The sequence below is a fragment of the Bos grunniens genome, chromosome 25 (assembly GCF_055505025.1).
Source record: "Bos grunniens cultivar Pamir isolate PY7600 chromosome 25, Bosgru_T2T1.0, whole genome shotgun sequence".
NCBI classification, from domain to species: Eukaryota; Metazoa; Chordata; class Mammalia; order Artiodactyla; family Bovidae; genus Bos; species Bos grunniens.
In genome coordinates, this window is record NC_141189.1 from 24,229,421 (window position 1) to 24,250,914 (window position 21,494).

The 21,494-nt window shown below is 36.9% G+C and overlaps 3 protein-coding genes across 19 annotated transcripts in view; 1 reads left to right on the top strand and 2 right to left on the bottom strand.

The window, feature by feature from the left end:
* Positions 1–394, bottom strand: part of REXO5 (RNA exonuclease 5) — a 60,788-nt gene extending 60,394 nt beyond the window's left edge. For 4 of the 11 annotated variants that reach the window (XM_086375394.1, XM_086375391.1, XM_086375387.1 and 1 more), the window contains exon 1: positions 85–394. The gene's annotated coding sequence lies outside the window, so the exon portion shown is untranslated. Of the gene's footprint in view, positions 1–8 lie in introns of all 11 variants that reach the window. The other 7 variants (XM_086375392.1, XM_086375388.1, XM_086375386.1 and 4 more) reach the window with 3 other exon arrangements.
* Positions 95–16,881, top strand: ERI2 (ERI1 exoribonuclease family member 2). Of its 7 annotated transcripts, none has more exons than XM_086375404.1 (10): positions 230–470; positions 1,014–1,257; positions 4,188–4,255; positions 4,336–4,419; positions 5,033–5,160; positions 5,773–5,929; positions 7,305–7,405; positions 7,960–8,041; positions 13,649–13,737; positions 13,939–16,881. In XM_086375404.1, exons 5-10 carry the CDS (start codon positions 5,137–5,139, stop codon positions 15,274–15,276), a joined length of 1,791 nt encoding a protein of 596 aa, XP_086231530.1. In that variant the 5' UTR covers positions 230–470; positions 1,014–1,257; positions 4,188–4,255; positions 4,336–4,419; positions 5,033–5,136; the 3' UTR covers positions 15,277–16,881. The 7 variants fall into 7 exon arrangements, with proteins under 7 accessions (XP_086231528.1, XP_086231529.1, XP_086231531.1 ...); XM_086375407.1 differs by having other exon boundaries at positions 396–470; positions 5,773–5,908; XM_086375402.1 differs by lacking the exon at positions 1,014–1,257 and having other exon boundaries at positions 95–470.
* ACSM3 (acyl-CoA synthetase medium chain family member 3) overlaps positions 16,105–21,494 on the bottom strand; it is a 56,540-nt gene continuing 51,150 nt past the window's right edge. Inside the window, exons 10-14 of the mRNA XM_086375409.1 lie at positions 20,784–20,885; positions 19,609–19,736; positions 19,405–19,504; positions 16,748–16,871; positions 16,105–16,354 (exon numbers count right to left, since the gene is read on the bottom strand). Coding sequence (XP_086231535.1) covers positions 16,272–16,354; positions 16,748–16,871; positions 19,405–19,504; positions 19,609–19,736; positions 20,784–20,885 — 537 coding nt within the window. The 3' untranslated portion in view covers positions 16,105–16,271. The remainder of the gene's footprint in view (positions 16,355–16,747; positions 16,872–19,404; positions 19,505–19,608; positions 19,737–20,783; positions 20,886–21,494) is intronic.

The window sequence follows — 21,494 nt, forward strand, 5'->3', positions numbered from 1 at the left end:
CAGCCTACCTACCACCCTTCTCAGGTCCTCTCAAATCAGTTTACAGAGCGCTCCCCGCCCACCGTAGAAAGCGAGGGCACCAACCGTCTTCCCTGTTACTCCACGCAGAAAACGACTCAGCATCAAGCCAAACGGCTTTACTGCCGACGCTGGAGGCCGAATTCGAAACGGTTCCCCAACGGCGCAAACGCGCCTCCGTCAGTTAGGAAGAGGGAAGGGAGCGCTTTGTAACTGCTTCTCTGCCAAAAACCACTCCCCAAACCCCGTATCCCCGAAGACGCCGAAAGAAGCCGGGAGAGAGTAAAGATGACCGCCGCCTCTGCCTCAGCCACAGGCAGAGAAGCCGCCGCAGCAGCCTCCCCAACAGCGCGGGGCGTTTGAATGGGCCGGAAGTGGGGGTACAGAGACTTCCGGCAGTTGGGCTGAGGCTAGAAAGGAACGTCAGGGATGGCGACCAAGAGACTCGCACGGTATGCAAGGCGGTTCTGGGCGGTGGCGGGGGATCGCTCCTGATCCGGTGCTGGCGTCCGCGTCAGTGTCCGCGGTGTTCAGCTTCCATTTTCTGCAGTTAGGGCGTGCACTGGCCAGCCTGAACTGGAAGGTCACTCTTCTGGGACTTCAGTCTGGAGCCTCAGTCAGCTCTTTGTTGGAGCGTGAAGGACCAGGGAGGGCTGTCTACTCTGTGCCCCTCAGCCAGTGTCTGCCTATTCTAGGTCTCCGGGAACATTAAGAACGGCCCTAGGGGACCATTTGGAGGTCACCGGCAGCTATCAAGATTACTCCACCTATCAAGCTGTTCACCCTACCACTTACTAGTGATCTGTTTAATTCACAGTGTGAATCATGGCCTCTTTCCTGATTCTTGGACACGCTTTTCACATTTCTAATTAATAGAAACAGTGGAATGCATTCGTGAAAGCATGGGTTTCACAGTTGGATCATCCTGGTTTCACATAGTAAATACGTGTTTTCTGGCAAATTGCCGAATTTGATTTCTCACCCATTAAATGTAGGTAGCAGAAAGGACCGTTTTGTACAGTTGTTGAGGATGAAATGAGATCACCATCTTGATTCAGTGCGTAATATGTCCGTAAAGAATCTGCCTGTAGTTCAGAAGACCGGGGTTTGATCCCTGGATTGGGAAGATCCCCTGGAAAAGGAAATGGCACCCCACTCCAGTATTCTTGCCTGGAGAATTCCTTGGACAGAGGATTCCAAGAATCAGAAGACTGACTAAACTACCACCACCATTATATGGTAAAGAATCAATAGATGTTAGCCATTATTCTCAACTTCCCATCACAGGTCAAACAGGGAAGCTAGAATGAGCGGTGTCTGCCTGGTCTACCTAGCAAAGTATTGAATAGTTTTGTCTCAGGACACTTAAGATGTCAGTAAGCTAAAGACCTCAGTAAGCATATAAGCAGATATTCGCTGGAGAAAGACAACCAGACATGACTTTCTCAATATTAAAGAAGCCATTTTGTGGTCTGAGGCTGGCCACAGTGATCCTTTAAAAATTTTTTTTTTTATTTTGTTTTTGGCTGCCCTGGGTCTTTGTTGCTGTGCGCAGGCTTTTCTCTAGTTGCAGCAAGCAGAGGCTACTCTCTAGCTGTGGTCTGCAGGTTTCTCATTGAGATGGCTACTCTTTGTTTCAGAGCACAGGCTCTAGGGTGCACTGGCTTTGGTAGTTGGGGAGGGCGAGCTCAGTAGTTGTGCTCCATGGGCTTAGTTGCCCCTCAACGTGTGGAGTCATCCTGGAGCAGGGATTGAGCCCATGTCCCCTGCATTGGCAAGTGGATTCCTAACCACTGGACTGCCAGAGAAGTTCAGAAATTAATGCTATTAAAGAAACAAAGAATGCAGAAACAGCTGTTACCAGGCAAGAGAAGTAACAGTGGCAAAGATAATATCTCAGAAGTAAAGACTTAGTCCTGAGAGTTTCCTAGTGGTCCAGTGGTTAAGGCTCCCAGCTTCCATTGCAGAGGGTACAAGATTGATCCCTGCTCTGGAAACCAATATCCTGCAAGCTGCCAAAAAGAAAAAAAAAATTCCTAGTTCTGTTTCAATGGTAAAAATTAGCCTGAAGCACTCAACCACCCAATCACCTGGAACCCAAGGGGTGATGATGTTGACCTTTTTGACTCTCTTGACTTCAATCAGCTAATGTTTAGAATCTCAACCACCTAAGCTCTTACATGAAACATGCATGTACCCTTAGCTTAAACTTACCCAGTTTTGCAGTTTAGGGGCAACACTGGCGTGGGAAACACCAGGAAAGATCCCTAGTGTTATACTTACTTGCTGCAATTAATAAATCCTTCCTTCTGCTCTTTGCCTTGGTGGTCTTTTGGCTTGACACCTACCAAGAGGCTTCAGGTAACAAGCTATTCCCTTTCTGTGGACTTAGAATATTACCCATAAGGATCCTTTATTATATATTACCTTACACTAGTTTTCCATGAATATCTAGTTTACTTACCCAGATATTTTAAACTCCTAGAAGACTGGACCTGCCCTCTCTCCTCTCCACTGTGCTCTTCACATAGCAAAGGCTGGAAAAAAACAGAAGCAAAATTAACTTAGGTTTTCAATGCATCTTTACAACCACTTGAGTTCCTCATTATTACTATAAAATAATAGGAGCACAGAGAAACAGTCTGTTTGCAAATATGCACTTTGAAGCCCATGCAGGGAGAATGACTTGTTAAGTCGCTTAGTCATGTCTGACTCTTTGTGACCACATGGACTGCAGTATGCCAGGCTTTTCTGTCTTTTACTGTCTCCTAAAGTTTGCTCAAACTCTTGTCCATTAAGTCGATGATGCCATCCAACCATCTCATCTTCTGTTGCCCCCTTCTCCTCCTACCCTCAATCTTTCCCAGCATCAGGATCTTTTCCAATGAGTCAGCTCTTCGCATCAGGTGGCCAAAGTATTGGAGCTTCAGCTCCAGCATCAGTCCTTCCAGTTGAATATTCGGGGTTGATTTCCTTTAGGATTGACTGGTTTGATCTTGCTGTCCAAGGACCTCTCAAGAGTCTTCTCCAGCACCAGAATTTGAAAGCATCAGTTCATCAGCATTCAGCCTTCTCTGTGGTCCAACTCTCACATACGTACTTGACTACTGGAAAAACCATAGTTTTGACTAGACGGACCTTTGTCGGTAAAGTAATGTCTCTGCTTTTTAATATGCTGTCTAGGTTGGCCATAGCTTTTCTTCCAAGGAGCAAGCATTTTTTGATTTCATGGCTGCAGTGATCATCCACAGTGATTTTGGAGCCCAATAAAATAAAGTCTGTCACTTTTCCATTGTTTCCCCATCTATTTGTCACGAAGTGATGGGACCAGATGCCATCATCTTCGTTGTTTGAATGTTGAGCTTTGAGCCAGTTTTTTGATTTTCTTCTTTCATGTTCATCAAGAGGCTCTTTAGTTCCTCTTCACTTTCTGCCATAAGGGTGGTGTTATCTGCATATCTGAGGTTATTGATATTTCTCCCATCAGTCTTGATTCCCCCTTGAGCTTCATCCATGTCAGCATTTCTCATGATGTACTCTTCATATAAGTTAAATAAGCAGGGTGACAATATACAGCATTGACTTACTCCTTTCCCAATTGGGAACCAGTCTGTTGTTCCATGTCCAGTTCTAACTGTTGCTTCTTGACCTGCATACAGGTTTCTCAGGAGGCAGGTAAGGTGGCCTGATATTCCCATCTCTTGAAGAATTTTTGACAGTTTGTTGTGATCTACAGTCAAAGGCTTTAATGTAGTCATTGAAGCAGAAGTAGATACTTTTCTGGAATTCCCTTTTTCTATGATTCAACAGATGTTGGCAATTTGATCTCTGGTTCCTCTGCCTTTTTTAAATCAAACTTGTACATCCGGAAATTTTGAGATCACGTACTGTTTGAAGCCTAGCTTGAAGAATTTTGAGCATTACCTTGCTAGCATGTGAAATGAGTGCAGTAGTTTGTGCAGTAGTTTGAACATTCTTTGGTAGAATGACTGCTAAAGTCAGAAGAGTGCAAAGAACCAAAGTCTTTTGCCCTCAAAGTCTAGTTCAGTTTCCTCTCAATCACAATACATTAGTATATTAATGAGGGTTATACCATCAGTTTGTTAACTTATGTAAACAGGAATATGAATGATTTTGTTGAACATACCTGGATTGTTTTACATTTTTAGGCAGCTTGGATTAATTAGGAGAAAATCAATTCCACCAGCAAATGGAAACCTAGGAAGAAGCAAATCTAGTAAGTAATGTGCCTCATTTCTTTACATTCTGTAGTCTTGCACTTTTAACACTGGTAAAGGACTCTCTGATCTTTTGCAGAGCAGTTGTTTGACTACTTAATCATCATTGATTTTGAGTCAACATGTTGGAATGATGGGAAACGCCACCGGAGTCAGGAAATAAGTAAGTCTGCACTTGACTGCCAATGGCCAAAGATCCCCTGGAGAAGGGCACAGCAACCCACTCTAGTATTCTTGCCTGGAGAATCCCATGGACAGAGGGGCCTGGTGGGCTGCAGTCCATAGCGTTGTTGGACATGACTGAAGCAACTTAGCACACAGCACACACAATGCTAAATAAGAAAACAAAATGATCTGTGGATTGGTAATTTACTATGAAATCTGATGACAAAAAAGACCCACAAACCTAATACTTAAGTGTGTCATCATATAAAATAATTGTTTCAAAATCTCAAATACATAGAAATTGATGAAAAAAATACCTTTGCAAAAAGAACTATGTTTCAACTTTCATATGGTCTTCTAATTATGGAAATACATTCAAGAGTTTTAAATAGGTATACATGTAACTTTAATAGTTTGATTTATTCTTTGGCATAATTTTATATAACCATTACATTACACTGCTTTGGTCATTTTAATGTGCTGTCACTAAAACAATGATTATTTAATAATACTGTGTGAAGGTAATATCAATATATACTTAATTTAAAGTGATTGCAGCATTAGTTTAACAATTATGTATTCAACTGTCGTTTGATGATTCTTTCATGTAGTTGAATTTCCAGCTGTATTACTGAACACATCAACTGGAGAGATTGAATCTGAGTTCCATGCTTATGTTCAGCCTCAGGAACATCCAATTCTTTCTGAATTTTGCATGGAACTGACAGGCATAAAGCAGGTATGCCCTCTCTTTTTCCCACTTCTCATCCTCCCATTCCAACAAAAAACAAGCAGGAAAGATGTAAATATTAAAACTCAGAAAGAAAATAAAAGCTATATGCCATGTGGAATTAGATTCATTCACTGTTAGAAATACTGTCCCCTCCAGAAGCCCATTGGAATCTTTAAAAATCAGAAAAAACTGGACTTCCACAGTGGTCCAATGATTATGACTCTGTACTCCCACTGCAGAGGTCGTGGGTTTGATCCCTGGTTGAGAAATTAAGATTCCCCCATGGTACAGCCAAAAAAAAAAAATTGGAAAGAATAGTGTTATAAAAATGTGTATCAAATATATTTTATGAAAATTAAGTGATATCAGATTTCTGCCTATCAGGATATCTTTATTGTATTTCTGTGTGATTTTAGATTAGTCAATGTAATTTTTCTTATCTTGCAGAATTCTAATTGTTGTATTATCTCTCTCCTATGTGTTTTAACATCTTTTCACTAGATAAACTGCCAGCTAAAACCTCTTCTTCCTAAAAACTATCCTCCTCATAGTGCCTAATTATGTGTGCAATAATTATGGAATTCAGTTATTGAATTCAGATTATATGACTTTATTTAGGCTCAAGTTGATGAAGGAGTCCCTCTGAAGATTTGTTTATCTCAGTTCTGTAAATGGATTCAGAAGATTCAGCAACAGAAGAAAATTATTTTTGCTACTACAGTGTCAGATATTTCCACTTCTGAAGTAAAATTATGTGCGTTTGTTACTTGGTCAGGTAAAAAAAATAACTTATATTTAGCAATCATTAATGAGTAGCATTGCCACTAGGTAATTCTTTATCTCTAGTAAGAATTACACTTGTTACCTTCCTGGCCACAAAAAGAAATCTTAAATGTCTAGCATGACGTTAACCAACAAAAGTAAACTTATTCATATTTAAAAATTTTTAAACACCTTTAAAAGTTAAGCTCTAAATTTTAAGAATCTTTCTAGATTTCTCTGTTCTCCTGAATCTGGGCAAAGACAGGTGAAAGATTTTTTATCATGGTATTTCTACAACTTTGATAAAAAGAATCCATATTCACCTTGCAATCTTTGCTTTTATACTTTCACGCTTCTAATGTAGACATCAAGGGAAAAAATGGGCCATTTAAAGTACATCTTTTATATGCCCTGATAGAGCATTGCCATTAATAGTCATTGTTAACAGTGCTCTGTCATTGACAGCATAGCATTGATAATTGTGTATGGGTCTGTATGATCAGGCCATTCAAGATGGCTGTTCTTTTGTTCTCTGTATACCCCTGTTTGACCTATACCCTACTCATATGACTGACCTCCCCTCTTGATATATACTTGCCCTTAGCCCCAGCTAGTGATTGTTCTAATCTTTAGATCTTTAGACCAGAATCTTTATCTCCACCATGATAGCTTATCAAAGGGACATGAGGGCTTTCTCCTCAGCTGGTTTCCCTGGTAACTGATGAACCAACTGATATCAATTCCCTCTATAACTGGTAAAACCTTGCCGAAGACTGCTGCCATGATGTCCTGCCCACCATCTGCTTCACATGATGGAGTATGCTCCAAGACCATGCTTCAGACATGTACAATCCCCCTGTTCATTAAACCCTTGATGTCTCTGTCACTGACTCTGGGCTCTTTCTTTGGTCTTAAGGTTGGGCAAGTATAGTACTTGCATGGCTGTGGGGTATAGCCCAACAGGGTCCCTGTAAGATGTTTGGTTTCTCAGTTACATTAATATTTTCTAGAATGTTGAAAGCAGATAATCTTTTCCATCTAAGCCTTGTGATGTGACACCTTACTCTTCTTTCTGAAATGTCAATGTGTTTTACTGGGCTTTTAAGAAATCATTTTGAAACTTAGTTACTGACCTAATTTCTTACTAGTAAGTTATGAGTAATTTTTAAATATTAGGGCAAAAAAATCTTACTCTTCTATTATGTGTTGCATAGTATATAATATATACCATATGTTGTATATGCTATATATAAAATATAGTATAGTGTGTGTTGTTATATATTATTCTAAGTTCTGTTTTATGTCGACTTTCAGCATTTTGTTTATAAATAATAGCGTAAGTAAAAACCATTAGCATCATTGACTTTGTTCTAATATTCTTGATGCAGATTGGGACTTGGGGGTTTGCCTGGAGTATGAATGTAAAAGAAAACAACTGTTAAAACCTGTGTTCCTTAATTCTTGGATTGATCTCAGAGTAACTTACAAGGTAAGGGGGCATGTTCACTTTCCTTCTGTTGAAAAGTTATTAAACTTTATCCCACACATAGGCTTCCCTGATAGCTCAGTTGGTGAAGAATCCACCTGCAATTCAGGGGATCCCGGTTTGATTCCTGGATCAGAAAGATCTGCTGGAAAAAGGATAGGCTACCCACTCCAGTATTCTTGGGCATCTCTTGTGGTTCAGCTGGTAATGCAGGAGACCTAGCTTTAATCCCTGGGTTGGGAAGATCCCCTGGAGAAGGGAAAGGCTACCTACTCCAGTATTCTGGCCTGGAGAATTCCAAGAACTGTATAGTCCATGGGGCTGTAAAGAGTCAGACACGACTGAGCGACTTTCACTTCACACATGGGTATGGGTTTCTACAAACAAAATATTTTGTTTTGAAGCCTCCATATAAATACTTAAAATATATAAAAACAACACAAAAATAAGCACATTTCAAATCTAATAGAATAAAAATCATGAGAAATAAATGGCTAACTGTATAGCCTCTCACATAGTAATTATTTTTTAAAATATATTGTCTTTCATTTGACTAGATTTTCTATAGAAGAAAACCAAAAGGACTCAGTGGTGCCCTGCAAGAAGTGGGAATGCAATTCTTGGGGCGAGAACATTTTGGTTAGTATATCTTGAGATTAATTTTATTATGTAAGTCATTTTATTTTTATACAGTCTTTCATTTGCATCTCATTTTTCAATGATGTCATTAACAAAGAATATCCTCAGCCTGGAAAAAGCCCTAGTCTATACATTCAGATTATTTCCAAGATTTTCAAATTACCACTTCCTTAAAATATTGTAAAGTTTTATATAAGACTGTTATCTAGTGGATTTCTAGTTTCTTAAAAAAAAAAATGAAAAGAATTAGCCATATCAAATGGAGACTGTAAACAAATGCCCAAATAATAGAGTAGACTAGTGAAAAAACTGAACAAGATGATTAGATTATGCATAAAACATGATCCCTACAGAATGTTGGTCATATTTTTTATATATATTTTAGTTTTATTCAATTATAGTTGATTGACAATGTTGTGTTCATTTCAGGTGTACAGTAAAATGATTCTTACATACATATACATGTATTCTTTGTTAGATTCTTTTCTCATTTGGGTTATCATAGAATATTGATTAGAATTTCTTGTGCTATACAGTAGGTCCTTGTTGGTTATCTATCTTATATATGGTAATGTGTGCATGTTCATCCCAAGCTTTTGACTTATACCTCACCCCTTTTTCCCCCTCATATCTGAAAGTCTGTTTTTGTTTTGTAAATAAGTTCATTTATATCTTTTTTAAAAATCAGATTCCATGTATGAGTGATATCATATTTGTCTTTCTGTCTGACATACTTCATGTAGTATGATAATCTTTAGGTCAGTCCATGTGACTACAAATGGCATTATTTCATTCCTTTTTATGGATGAGTAATGTTCAATTGTATATATGTGCCACATCTTCTATATCCATTCCTCTATTGAACATTTAAATTGCTTCCATGTCTTGGCTGTTATAAACAGTGGTGCAGTGAACATTAGGGTGCATATATCTTCAGATTATGGTCTTCCCTGAATATATGCCCAGGAGTGGGATTGCTGGATCATAATGGTAGTTCTATTTTTAGTTTTTTTAAGGTATCTGCATACTGTTCTGTAGTGGTTGTACCAATTTACATTCCTACTGACAAGGTAGAAGGGCTCCCTTTTCTCCACAGCCTTTCCAGCATTTATTGTTTGGAGACTTTTTGATGATGGCAATTCTGACTGGCGTGAGATGATACCTCATTGTAGCTTTAATTTGCAATTTTCTGATAATAAGTGATGTTGAATATCTTTTCATGTGCTTTTGGCCATCTGGTGTGTCTTTGGAGAAATGTTTGTTTGGATCTTCTGTCCATTTTTCAATTGGGTGATTTGGTTTTTTGGCATAGAGCTGCATGAGTTATTTATTTTGTTTGTTTATTTTGAAGATTAATCTCTTGCTTGTTGCTTCATTTGCACATATTTTCTCTGATTCTGTGAGTTGTCTTTTCATTTTGTTTATTGGTTTCTTTGCTATGCAAAACATTTAAATTTAATTAGGTCCCAATTGTTTATTTTTATTTTCATTTTCATTACTCTAGCAGGTAGATCAAAATAAAAACTGCTGTGATTTATGTCAGAGAATGTTCTGCCTGCATATCCCTCTAAGAGTTTTATGGTGTCTGGGTTTACATTTAGGTCTTTGATCCATTTTGAGTTTATTTTTTGTGTATATTGTTAAAGAGTATTCTAATTTTGCTCTTTTACATGTAGCTGTCCAGTTTTCTCAGCATCATTTATTGAAGAGACTGTTTTTTTCTCCATTGTATATTCTTGCATCCTCTATCATAGATTAATTGACCATGGATATATGAATTTATCTCTAGGTTTTCTATCTTGTTCCATTGATCTATATATCTGTTTTTGTGCCAGTTTAATACTATTTTGATTACTATAGCTTTGTAGTATAGTCTGAAGTCAGGAAGCCTGTTTCCCCTAGCTCGGTTTTTTTTTTTTTTTTTTTTTTTGGTCAAGATTGCTTTGGTGATTTGGGGTCTTTTGTGTTTTCCTACAAATTGTAACTTTTTTTTTGTTCTAATTCTGTGGAAAATGCCACTGATAATTTGGTAGGAATTGCATTGAGTTTGTATATTGCTTTGGATAATATGGTCACTTCACAATATTGGTGCTTCCAGTCCAAGAACACAGTATATCTTTCCATCTGTTTGTGTTATCTTTGATTTCTTTCAGCAGTATCATAAGATATGCTGTATTTCATATAACACTGTGAAGTGTTCTGAGTATAGGTCTTTTGTCTCCTGAGGTAGGTTTATTCCTAGGTATTTTATTCTTTTTGATGCAGTGGTGAATGAGGTTGTTTCTTTAATTTCTCTTTATGCTCTTTCATTGTTAGTGTATAAGAATGCAAGATTTCTGTGTGTTGATTTTGTATCTTGAAATTTTACCAGATTTGTTGATGAACTCTAGTAGTCTTCTGGTAGCATCTTTAGGATTTTCTATGACTAGTATCATGTCATCAGCAGCCAGTATCAGTTTTACTTCTTCTTTTCCAATTTGGATTCCTTTTATTTGGTTTTTTTCTTTTCTGATTGTGATGGCTAGGACTTCTAAAACTATGTTGAATAAAAATGGTGAGAGTGGACATTCCTGCCTTGTTCCTGATCTTAGAGGGAATGCTTTCAGCTTTTCACCATAGAGAATGATGTTAGCTGTGGGTTTGTGATATATGGCCTTTATTATTTTAGGGTAAGTTCTCTCTATTCCCACTTCCTTCAGAGCTTTTATCATAAATGGGTGTTGAATTTTTGTCAAAATCTTTTTCTGCATCTATTAAGATAATCATGTGGTTTTATTTTTTAGTCTTTTTATTTTAGAGCATAGTTGATTAATAATGTTATTAGTTTCAGGTATACAGCAAAGTGATTCAGCTCTACATATACATGTATCTGTTCTTTTTCAAGAAGGCAATGGCACCCCACTCCAGTACTCTTGCCTGGAAAATCCCATAGGCGGAGGAGCCTGGTAGGCTGCAGTCCGTGGGGTCGCTAAGAGTCGGACACGACTGAACGACTTCCCTTTCACTTTTCACTTTAACGCATTGGAGGAGGAAATGGCAACCCACTCCAGTGTTCTTGCCTGGAGAATCCCAGGGACGGGGGAGCCTGGTGGGCTGCCATCTATGAGGTCACACAGAGTCTGACACGACTGAAGTGATTAGCAGCAGCATACTGGGTCTTAGCTGTGGCACATGGGATATTTGGTCTTTGTCGCAGCATGCAGAATCTTTAGTTACCAGCATGTGGAATGTAGTTCCCTAACCAGGGATCCCAGCCCCCTGCAGAGTGTTAGCCACTGGACTACCAAGGAAGTCCCCATCCATTTTATTTTTGTTTTAATTTTTGTTGTTTGTTTTTTTTTAACTTTTTATTTTGTATTGGAGTATAGCCAGTTAACAAACTATGTTATGATAGTTTCAGGTGAATAGTGAAGAGACTCAGCCATACATGTAAATGTATCCATTCTCCCCAAACTCCCCTTCCATCCAGGCTTCCATATAACACTGAGCAGCGTTCCATGTGCTACACAGTAGGTCTGTGTTGGTTATCCATTTTAAATATAGCAGAATGTGTATGTCAATCCCAAACTCCTAACTATCCCTCCCCCATCATTCCACCTGTTACCATAAGTTCTTTCTCTAAGTCTCTGAGTCTGTTACTATTTTGTAAATAAGTTCATTTGTATATATAGGTAGATAGGTAGATTGTACATGTAAGTGATACAGGATATTTCTTTGTCTAACTTACTTCAGTCAGTGTATCTAAGTCCATCCATGTTGTGGCAAAGGCCTTATTTCATTCTTTTTAATGGCTGGGTAATATTCCTTTGGGCTTCCCTGATGCCTCAGTGGTAAAAAATCTGCCTGCAATGTAGATATGAGTTTGATCTCTGTGTTGGGAAGATTCCCTGGAGAAGCAAATGACAACCCACTCCAATACTCTTGCCTGGGAAATCCCTGGTGAGCCACAGCCCGGAAGAGTCAGACATGACTTAGTGACTATAACTACCACAAATAATATTCCGTTGTATATATGTACCACATCTTCTTTATTCATTGTTCTGTCAATGGGCATTTAGATTGTTTCAGTGTCTTGGCTATTATAAACAGCACTGCAGTGAGCATTGGGGTGCATGTATCCTTTCGGACCATGTTTTTCTCCAGATACATGCTCAGGAGTAGGGTTTCAGGATCATATGGTCGCTGTGTTTTTAGTTTCTTTAGGAACTCACTTATGTTTTCCATAGTGGCTGTACCAGTTTACATTCCCACCAACAATGTAGGAGGGTTTCCTCTTCACACCCTCTCCAGCATTTACTGTTTGTGAATTTTTTGATGATAGCCATTCTGACTGGTGTGAGGTGAGGGATCTCTAGTTTTAATTTGCGTTTCTCTGATAATTTGCGTTTCTCTGATAATTAGTGATGTTGAATATCTTTTATGTGCCTCTCGGCCATCTGTATGTCTTCTTTGGAGAAATGTCTGTTTAGGTCTTCTGCCCATTTTTTGATTGGGTTGTTTATTTTGATGATATTTAGCTGCATGAACTGTTTGTAAATTTTGGAGACTAATACCTTGTCTGTCATATCATCTGCAAATATTTTCTCCCATTCTGTGAGTTGTCTTTTCATTTTGTTTATGGTTTCCTTTGCTGTGCAAAAGCTTTTGAATTTAATTAGATCCCATTTATTTCTTTTGTTTTTATTTCCATTACTCAGAAACAGATCAAAAAAGATATTGCTGTGATTTATGTCAAAGAGTGTTCTGTGTTTTTCTCTAAGAATTTTATAGTGCCCAGTCTCACATCTATGTCTTTAACTCATTTTGAGCTTATTTTTATGTATGGTGTTAAAGAATGATACCTAGAGACAAAAAGAAAGCACAGTGATCTAAAACCTATGGGCTGGAGCCAAAGAAGTTCTAAGGGAAGTTTGTAGCAATACAGTCTTACTTCAAGAAACAAGAAAGTCTCAAACAACCTATTCCTACACCTAAAGCAATTAGAGAAAGAAGAACAAACAAAACCTAAAGTTAGTAGATGGAAATAAACCATAAAGATCAGACAGAAATAAATGAAATAGAAACAAAGAAAGCAATAGCAAAAATCAGTGAACCTAAAAGCTGGTTCTTTGAAAAGATAAAATTGAGAAACCTTTAGCCTGACTCATCCAGAAAAAAAAGGGAGAGGACTCAAATCAACAAAATTAGAAATGAAAAAAGAATTACAGCTGACATCACAGAAGTACAAAGGATCATAAGAGACTACTACCAGCCACTCTGTGGCAATAAAATGGACATCCTGGAAGAAATGAACAAATTCCTAGAAAGATACAGTCTCCCAAGGCCAAACCAGGAAGAAACAGAAAATAATTATGAACAGACCAATCCCAGTACTGAAATCAAAACTGATTAAAAAACTCCTAACAAACAAAAGTTCAGGACCAGATGACTAAATGTGGGAAATCTTTCATTGGTGAGGCTGCCACACCTTTCCACAAGACCATTTTATATGATGAAATTTAGTAGATGATCATAAAACCAACTGCATGTTCCAATTTCTGCTTAAGTGGTAGTTTACTTCTTTACATAGGTACCACTAAATTCAGTCTTTGATATCTGTTTCCTCAGGGTTGGATGATTCTCGGAATACTGCCCTTCTTGCTTGGAAAATGATCAGGGATGGTTGCTTAATGAAGATTACAAGGTCTTTGAACAAGGTTAGTGGTGTCTTGCCTCTTTATTCCGTTATTTCAAACTCCAGAAGTAATTATAGGCTAACTGAAATGTAGATGTTATGTATGCTGTCATTTATAGATCAATCGGTGCTGACGTTTTTCTTTTTTGTCGTATTATATAATACTAAAGAAATTATGAATGCAGGGTTTCTAAAATTGTTGGTTTTATCTGTGGAATCTTAGGTTTCCACTAAGAGGAATCCTAACATTTTCACCAGAAATTTGAATATGGATCAAGTTGAAGAAACATCAACCTGTACCAATAACACTCATGATCCCAGCATATATGGTGGGGAGCCTAAAAATTCAATAAAATCTTACAAGAAAATTCAAATGAAGTCAGTTGGTGTGAATTCTCCTATAAAGGTACAGCAGGATCAGTTACAACAAAAGGACAGCATAAAAGCAGGTCTTTGCAATGTCAGAAGCTGTTTATCTCTCTCTAATGCTACTAAGTCCTGGACTTCTCTGGGGCAGTTGCAGTCTTCCAGCCGGAATACACCTATGCAGAAGCAAATAAACCAACATCTTGGAGTTAATACCAATTCTAAGTCTTTAGCAGTTGGTTCAGAACTGGTACCTGTTTCAACTACCATTTCATCTTTTAATAATGTTTCTGATATGGAAGTGAGTTCTGCTCTTGACTGTTTACCTATGTTGGCTGATTGGGAGGATGTAGCTTTACTGCCAGCATCTCAGCCCGAGCAAAATATATTTTGTATACCTCTCGTTAGTGACTCAAATGTAGACACTTCACTTAATTCTGGAGAAAGAGTAATGGTTTTAGAAGAATCTGAAATGTTAAGTCATGAAAACTTTGGAGGCACAGAAGAAACTCCTCAAAAATCTGTTACCTCTAAGTCTATTGTATATAAGAGTCCCCATACTACTATTTATAATATAAAGGAAGCCAAAGATCCAGGTTCAGATACTTTTGGCTTTAAATTACCTGAACGTAAATCAAGTAATTTCAACAGTGTTAATTCCAATGTGTCTCATCCTTTAGTTTTGGGGAAACATCGTCTTTGTTTAGATGATAGTAAAAGGAATCCATCCAGTCCTCCACTTTTCCCACCAGCAAAAAAACAGACTTTCACTATTCATGAAGAAAAGCCTGCATCATCTAATGACTCCCCAGGAGCAATTTCTTCCTGGAAGATTCTCCCTTCTGTCTTAACTTCTACAGTTAATCTGCAAGAGCCTTGGAAGAGTGGAAAAATAACACCTCCTTTATGCAAGTGTGGCCGAAGATCTAAGAGACTTACTGTTTCTAATAATGGACCAAACCATGGAAAAGTCTTCTATTGTTGTCCTGTTGGGAAGTACCAAGAAAAGAGAAAATGTTGTGGTTATTTCAAGTGGGAACAAACACTTCAAAAGGAAAGAGCGAACAGTATAGTTCTATCTGATTCCCCAGGAGGACTCACTTTTAGTTCTCTAGAAACAAACCTTATTTGTGACAGAAATGTAAATTTCTCTACTAAAAATTCATTGAGACTCAGACCTTCAATGAGAAATTGACCTTTTTTATGTCTAAACTAGTGCAGTAAAGAGAAAAAAGTGTGTATAAGGCTACATGTTGTGAGGACTTTGCATATCTGAGCTCTGTAAGCTACTCGGGCTATTCAGCACATTCATACACACGCACACTGAAAATAGAAAAAAATAATATCACAGCCTTCTAATTTCATTCACCAGTTATCTAATTTGTCTTCTCTCCATGTATGAATCCTGATTGTCCCCTGAATTTCCACACATGAGTATGCTGATAATGTCTTACACTATTTTATTTATATTTCATATATTAACTGTTACCAAACTTATCACACTTTTTTGAAGAACCACAAATTAAATACTTGGTAAACTGTATTTATTAGATTAAATATAGTAGCAATATTAATACATGATATCCTATTTCTTTATATTGAATTATAATTGTCATACAATATTATATCAATTTCAGGTGTACAATATATGATATCCTTTTACACTTAGACCTTGAAACGAATTTTAAATTATTTTTAAATTATGTGAATAACAGTGTGACCAATAAAAATTCCCTACACTATTTTCAGGTAGATACTTGTACTTTGAGAATTATGATAATCTATTATTTAAGACTTTTCTAAAAACTTTATAACTTGTTTCATTTTATTTCACCCCTTAAAAATTGGTTCTGATTTATAGTCAGTGTATCGGTAGAATTACTCAACTAAGATCTGAAATTCAATAGGTCAGAGATTTAGTTCAGAAATTGCTTCTACACTATGTGTTTAAAAATTCCTCAACAACTGGTGGTATTCTTTTTATATTACCAAATTTTAAAAACATTGACACTGATGCAGAGGAATTTATTGAATGTTTTATTTCAGAATCCAGCCTGTGAGGTTATAACTACAGGATATTTTAAATCAATTAATTCATAAGCATACTATCACATTTTTTACCACCGTTTCATAATCTTTGATTTTACAGAGTCTTATTTTTTAGAGACCATCATAATTACTGGAATAGACTTAAATTGTTTCCCATTCTTTCTTCCTCAGTTCGTTTCTTTTTATCTTCCCACTAATAGTCTTTGGCAGCTCCTGAATAAATTCTACCTGTAGATATCCAAGGGAAGAAAATTAGGCCAGAAGTTTTCATCTTTAGACAAAGTCAATTATGTAACAGTTCTATTATGAACTCTAGTTGAAAGAATCAGGACACCAGTTGGGAGGTTTTTTTGATAACAGCCAAAAAAGGGAGAATGGATATTGTTGAGGATATTTTTTGTGATATTTAGTATTTACTATAAGTCCAGTAAGCCAAATGATCCTACAAATTAAGTTAAGAGTTTCATTTTAATCTCAAAGATTCTGTTTCTTATCCATGTCATTAGTTCAGTTTGAAATGTTTGGTATAGCACATTTCAAGAGAATGTTCATTAAAATGGAAAAAATAAACAGCTAAAAATTTCTAGAATACTAAGCAAATATTGTTCTTAGAGTACCTACCTTTCTGGGATATTTGTAAGGTGCTGTATTTCTTTTTACATGCTCCTGAATCTCCTTTTTTAGTTGTTCTTGATCATGTGACTTGTAATCAGGATTCAGAACAATAAAAGCCTTTACTACCTAAAATAAATATTTGAATGATGAGTTCTATATTTTTATGTTTCAATGTATCTTTCTCTTAACTTGAGAATCTAAATAAATACCTCATGTGGTGAGCCAAATGTTTATTAGAGTCTGATCTCAGCTTTATGCTCTTAAGCCAGCCAGCTGACTCCCACACCTAGATTTTGTATCTAATGTGTGCCTGTGTGCTCAGTTACTCAGTTGTCTCCAACTCTGTGACCCCATGGACTGTTGCCTGCCAGGCTCCTCTGTCCATGGAATTTTCCAGACAAGAATACTGGAGCAGATTGCCATTTCCTGCTCCAGGGGATCTTAATACAACAGAGCTTCTGGAAGCCCTACTTTGATTTTGATCTATACTTGAACTGTCTCATCTCACTACATCTTAAACTACTTTCTGATGTGTTTCTGATCATCTCTGCTCTTGACTTCTTGCCTCATCTGTTATCCCCTTCAAAAATTTTTCTTTTGGAAACTTGGTAGTGCACTAAGCACAGTCTTTTATAAAACAACCCATCCTGATCTAGTCTAGCTTACAGGTCACCACGCTCAGTACGGTCCTAATAAACAGTCTTCTCACTGGGTTTGCCATATCCTTGTTAAAAGAAACAGTTTGCTGAGACTGTCCACTCTTTATTTCATAGACACTTCTGTTGATGCAAGGCAGTTGTGTATGTGTGTCTATGCATGTATATAATTTTATTGTATTCATTGTTTGACATTTCATAAAATTTATTTGTATTTATGCTTGTTCTATTGCTTATCAACATTTTTATGAATTGAAAAATTGCATCCTTGCTATAAGTGAATTGTGCAAAGGCAAGTTATTTTAAGAACTAGTGTTTGTAATTACTGGTTTGCATATTGATGACTCATGCACCTTGGATAAATCTAACTTATCTTTATAGAATTCTTTATAAACCATTACAGAAAATGATAAATTAATAAAGAAAAATCTAACATGGTTAAAAGCATGAACTCTGAAGTATACAACCTGGATTTGAGTCACACTTTGCCTATAATCTCAGGCAAGTAAGGACACATCTCTGCCTCAGTTTCCTTCTCTGTGAAAGGAGTTTATGAGGATTAAGTAAATTAACATAGATATAGGGCTTATAACAATACCTGGAACATACATACTAAGTCATTAAAAATATAAGATATCAGTTGTAGTAATTTCTTTTGCACAGAATTTCAGGGAAACTCTGAAGCCCACTTACAGATTTTAGGTTAAAAAAATCTTATACTTCTAGTACTACAACTAATACCTAATATTTTTAATGAGTTAATATGTTCTGAGTATTGTTATAAGCCCTATACCTATATTAACTTATTTAATCCTCACAAACTTTTTTAAAAATAAATTAAAGATCATTTTTAATTTTATTCTCCGGAGAAAACCAGCAAAGTGGTGTGAATTATTCCTATTTTTCCTAAGACATTTATATTTAAAATTGGAACCCTGCTGTACATTACAACTTTATATCCTTCTCTCTTTTTGTAATTTTTTTGTTGAAGTATAGTTGATTAACTGTTTTGTTAGTTTTAGGTGTACAGCAAAGTGATTCAGATATAGATAAGATATAGTTTTTTTCAGATTCTTTTCCCTTATAGATTTATTACAAAATATGGAGTGTAATTCCCCTCACAGAATCCTTTTACAGAGGAGGAAATGATGACTGATGTTAGGGGAGAGACTCATTCCACCTACTGATGGCATTCAGAGCAAAGGGACAAACTTCAATAATCCCTGAATCTTTTCCCTACTTGCATTACTGGAATGTGGAATATTATTGACCATGCCTGGCAAAAAGTACCTGAAGAGTGGCATGGAATCTTTAAACCCAGACTACCATGTGATCAACCCCAACAGAAGTGAGCTTTCAGGACTTCTGCCTTATTTATTATTTCCTGAAGCCTCTACTTACTGACCAACCCAGCTTGCTTCTGGTTACTTAGTTCCTATTTCTGACCTTGTTCCTAGTCCTGATATCTGATGCCAGCCTATCCTCAGCTACACTAGGGGCCATGTTAGTTTCCAGATCTGGGTAACAACTTGAACGTATCTAATTAGCTTCTGACTTCCCTGGTGGCTCAGACGGTAAAGCGTCTGTCTACAATGCGGGAGACCCGGGTTCGATCCCTGGGTGGGGAAGATCTCCTGGAGAAGGAAATAGCAAACCCACTGCAGTATTCTTGCCTGGAAAATCCCATGGACGGAGGAGCCTGGTAGGCTACAGCCCATGGGGTCGCTTCTGGTGTGAACCCGGGTTGTCGGCATTCACACTGTCTTTGCTCCAGTACTCCATGGAGAGGATTCAAATTCTTTATAGAGTGTATATTTTCAGTCTCATTCTGTAGCAGTTCATTCTAATTAGCATATTTCTATCTGACTAGCATATTTAATAATGAGTCTCTAAATTACATAATTAGTGAATGAATCATTTAGGTAATTCTGTTTCAATGAACTACTGTTTAAAAGTATGTGTTAGACTGCCAACAAACTAAGGGAGAGACCTCTCTCAGTTACCTCTCCTCTGATGGGATCTGGACTGCTGACAACAGCTGACTCTGCAACTGCAGGATGTTCAATAAGGGCACTTTCTACCTCAAACGGACCAATTCGGTAACTGGGAAATAAAACATAAGGCAGGAATTTATAAAGGTGAGCAAAAAGTTCACTCCAGACTACTAACAAGCAGTCAACACAGACATATCAACAAATGAAAATTACCCGGAAGATAATATGATATCATCTGCTCTTGAAACAAACCAGAAATATCCGTCCTCATCCATATAGCCTCTGTCCCCAGTGATATAGAAATTGCCTCGTAGAGTTGAAGCTGTTTTTGTTGGATTATCCTGTAAAACAAATAATAATTTTATTTTGAATGTTATTCTTTGATCCAGTTGGATTTTTAAATATTTAAGGAGAAAAAAAAAAGTTTAGTGTTTTTGAGAATTCTTAGAATGAAGAGGAGCTAACATGAGAAATAGAGATGGAAGTCTAGCATTGAGCCAGCCCAAAATCAGAAAGGTAAACTATAACTACAAAGACTAGGCATGCTGGGAATTTTTTTAGATTGGTCACAAAATAAATATTGCAGGAACTCAGAGGAGTAGGCTAAATAAGTCTTTTGCTAATTGGTTAATATCTCAACACTCATAGGAAAAAAGAGAAGTCAATACACAGAGTTAAAGTACCAATACCTAATGAATCAAAGAACGGGGTTTAAGTACCAATACCTAATGAATCAAAGAACGGGGTTTTATTGTGTGTTTGTTATGTATTTGGTTTGGCTTACACAAAAATAGAAAATTGATTCTGTAAATTTGGCAGGAAGCAAAAGGAAGAAGTATTGTTACATTATGTAAAATTCACTGACAGAACCTGAGCCTTTGATTATATTGGTGTAAACTTTTCTCTAATTTGTATACTGTAATTAGAGATGAAAGTATGTTTGCAAACGGTGAGGAGCTTGGGAGGCCTCTAATAAAAGATATTTACTTAAGTTCACTGCCCCATTCTTTGTTTCTCTCACTCTTTCCATGAAGGGAGACCACTAATCAGATTTCAGGAAAATTATTGGGTTCTGATTTACAGTGGAGTGGATTAATGATGTTAAGAGGGCAGTCTTCTTTCTAGGGTCCCCTTCCTTTTACTATCATGGGCTTGGAGCAGTGATCTTCTAGCCTGGGGGGACCAGCATTTGGGTGTTTCTTCAGTTCTCTGTCCTAGGGATTACTGTTAGGACAACGAATCTCTCAAGAAAAGGCCAAATACCTATCCTAGTTGTATTTTGTGGCAAATAGGGATGGTTACCAGGCACTTCTGAGAAATAAATAGGAAATAGAATAGGAATAGAAATAAATAGGAAATGAGACACTATTTAGTAATAAATCTCTTACTATATAATGGGTAAAAAGGCCAAGTGGTCGGTTAGGTCGAACTCGAATGCCAATATCGCCTTCTTTTCCAGGTGGTAGAACGTTGCCATTTACGTCTAAAATCTAGGATGAAACAGAGTAATTTATTTAAGGAAATTTTTATTTAATACCACATCTGAAACCTTTGTACTGCAGTTTTTGATGTTTTTGTGGGTTTTTTTTGCCATTTAAGAATGCAGACTTCAGAAAAATTTTAAGTTTAAAAAATTAAGCAAAATTCCTAAGAGAAATATAATTTAAATTCTTATTGTAAATTACATTGTAAAATGCAGTTTAGCAAAATGTGAAAGAATAAAATTTTTCTTTAATTCTATCATCCAGCAATAATCACATTCTAGTAATATCCTTTGAGATGATATAGACAGAAAAAATATGATCACTTTATATTATAGTGTTTTGCAACCTGCTTTTATCATTTGTGATATATCTTATTGTCTTTTTCTTTCATAAGTATTTAATTACTGGTTTTCCAACTTTGTGAAACAAACAAAATCTTACCTCAGAAGCCAAATGTGTTTATTAGGAAAAGGGAACTGTTTTGTGGCTGAGACGGTGGGTAAGCTGAAGCCTTGCTCTCTTATCCTCTCATGTTCTCTGAAGTACCTAATAATAACTGGCATCTATTAAGCACTTACCACATCCTAAATAATAAATGTTAATGCTCTATTTCAT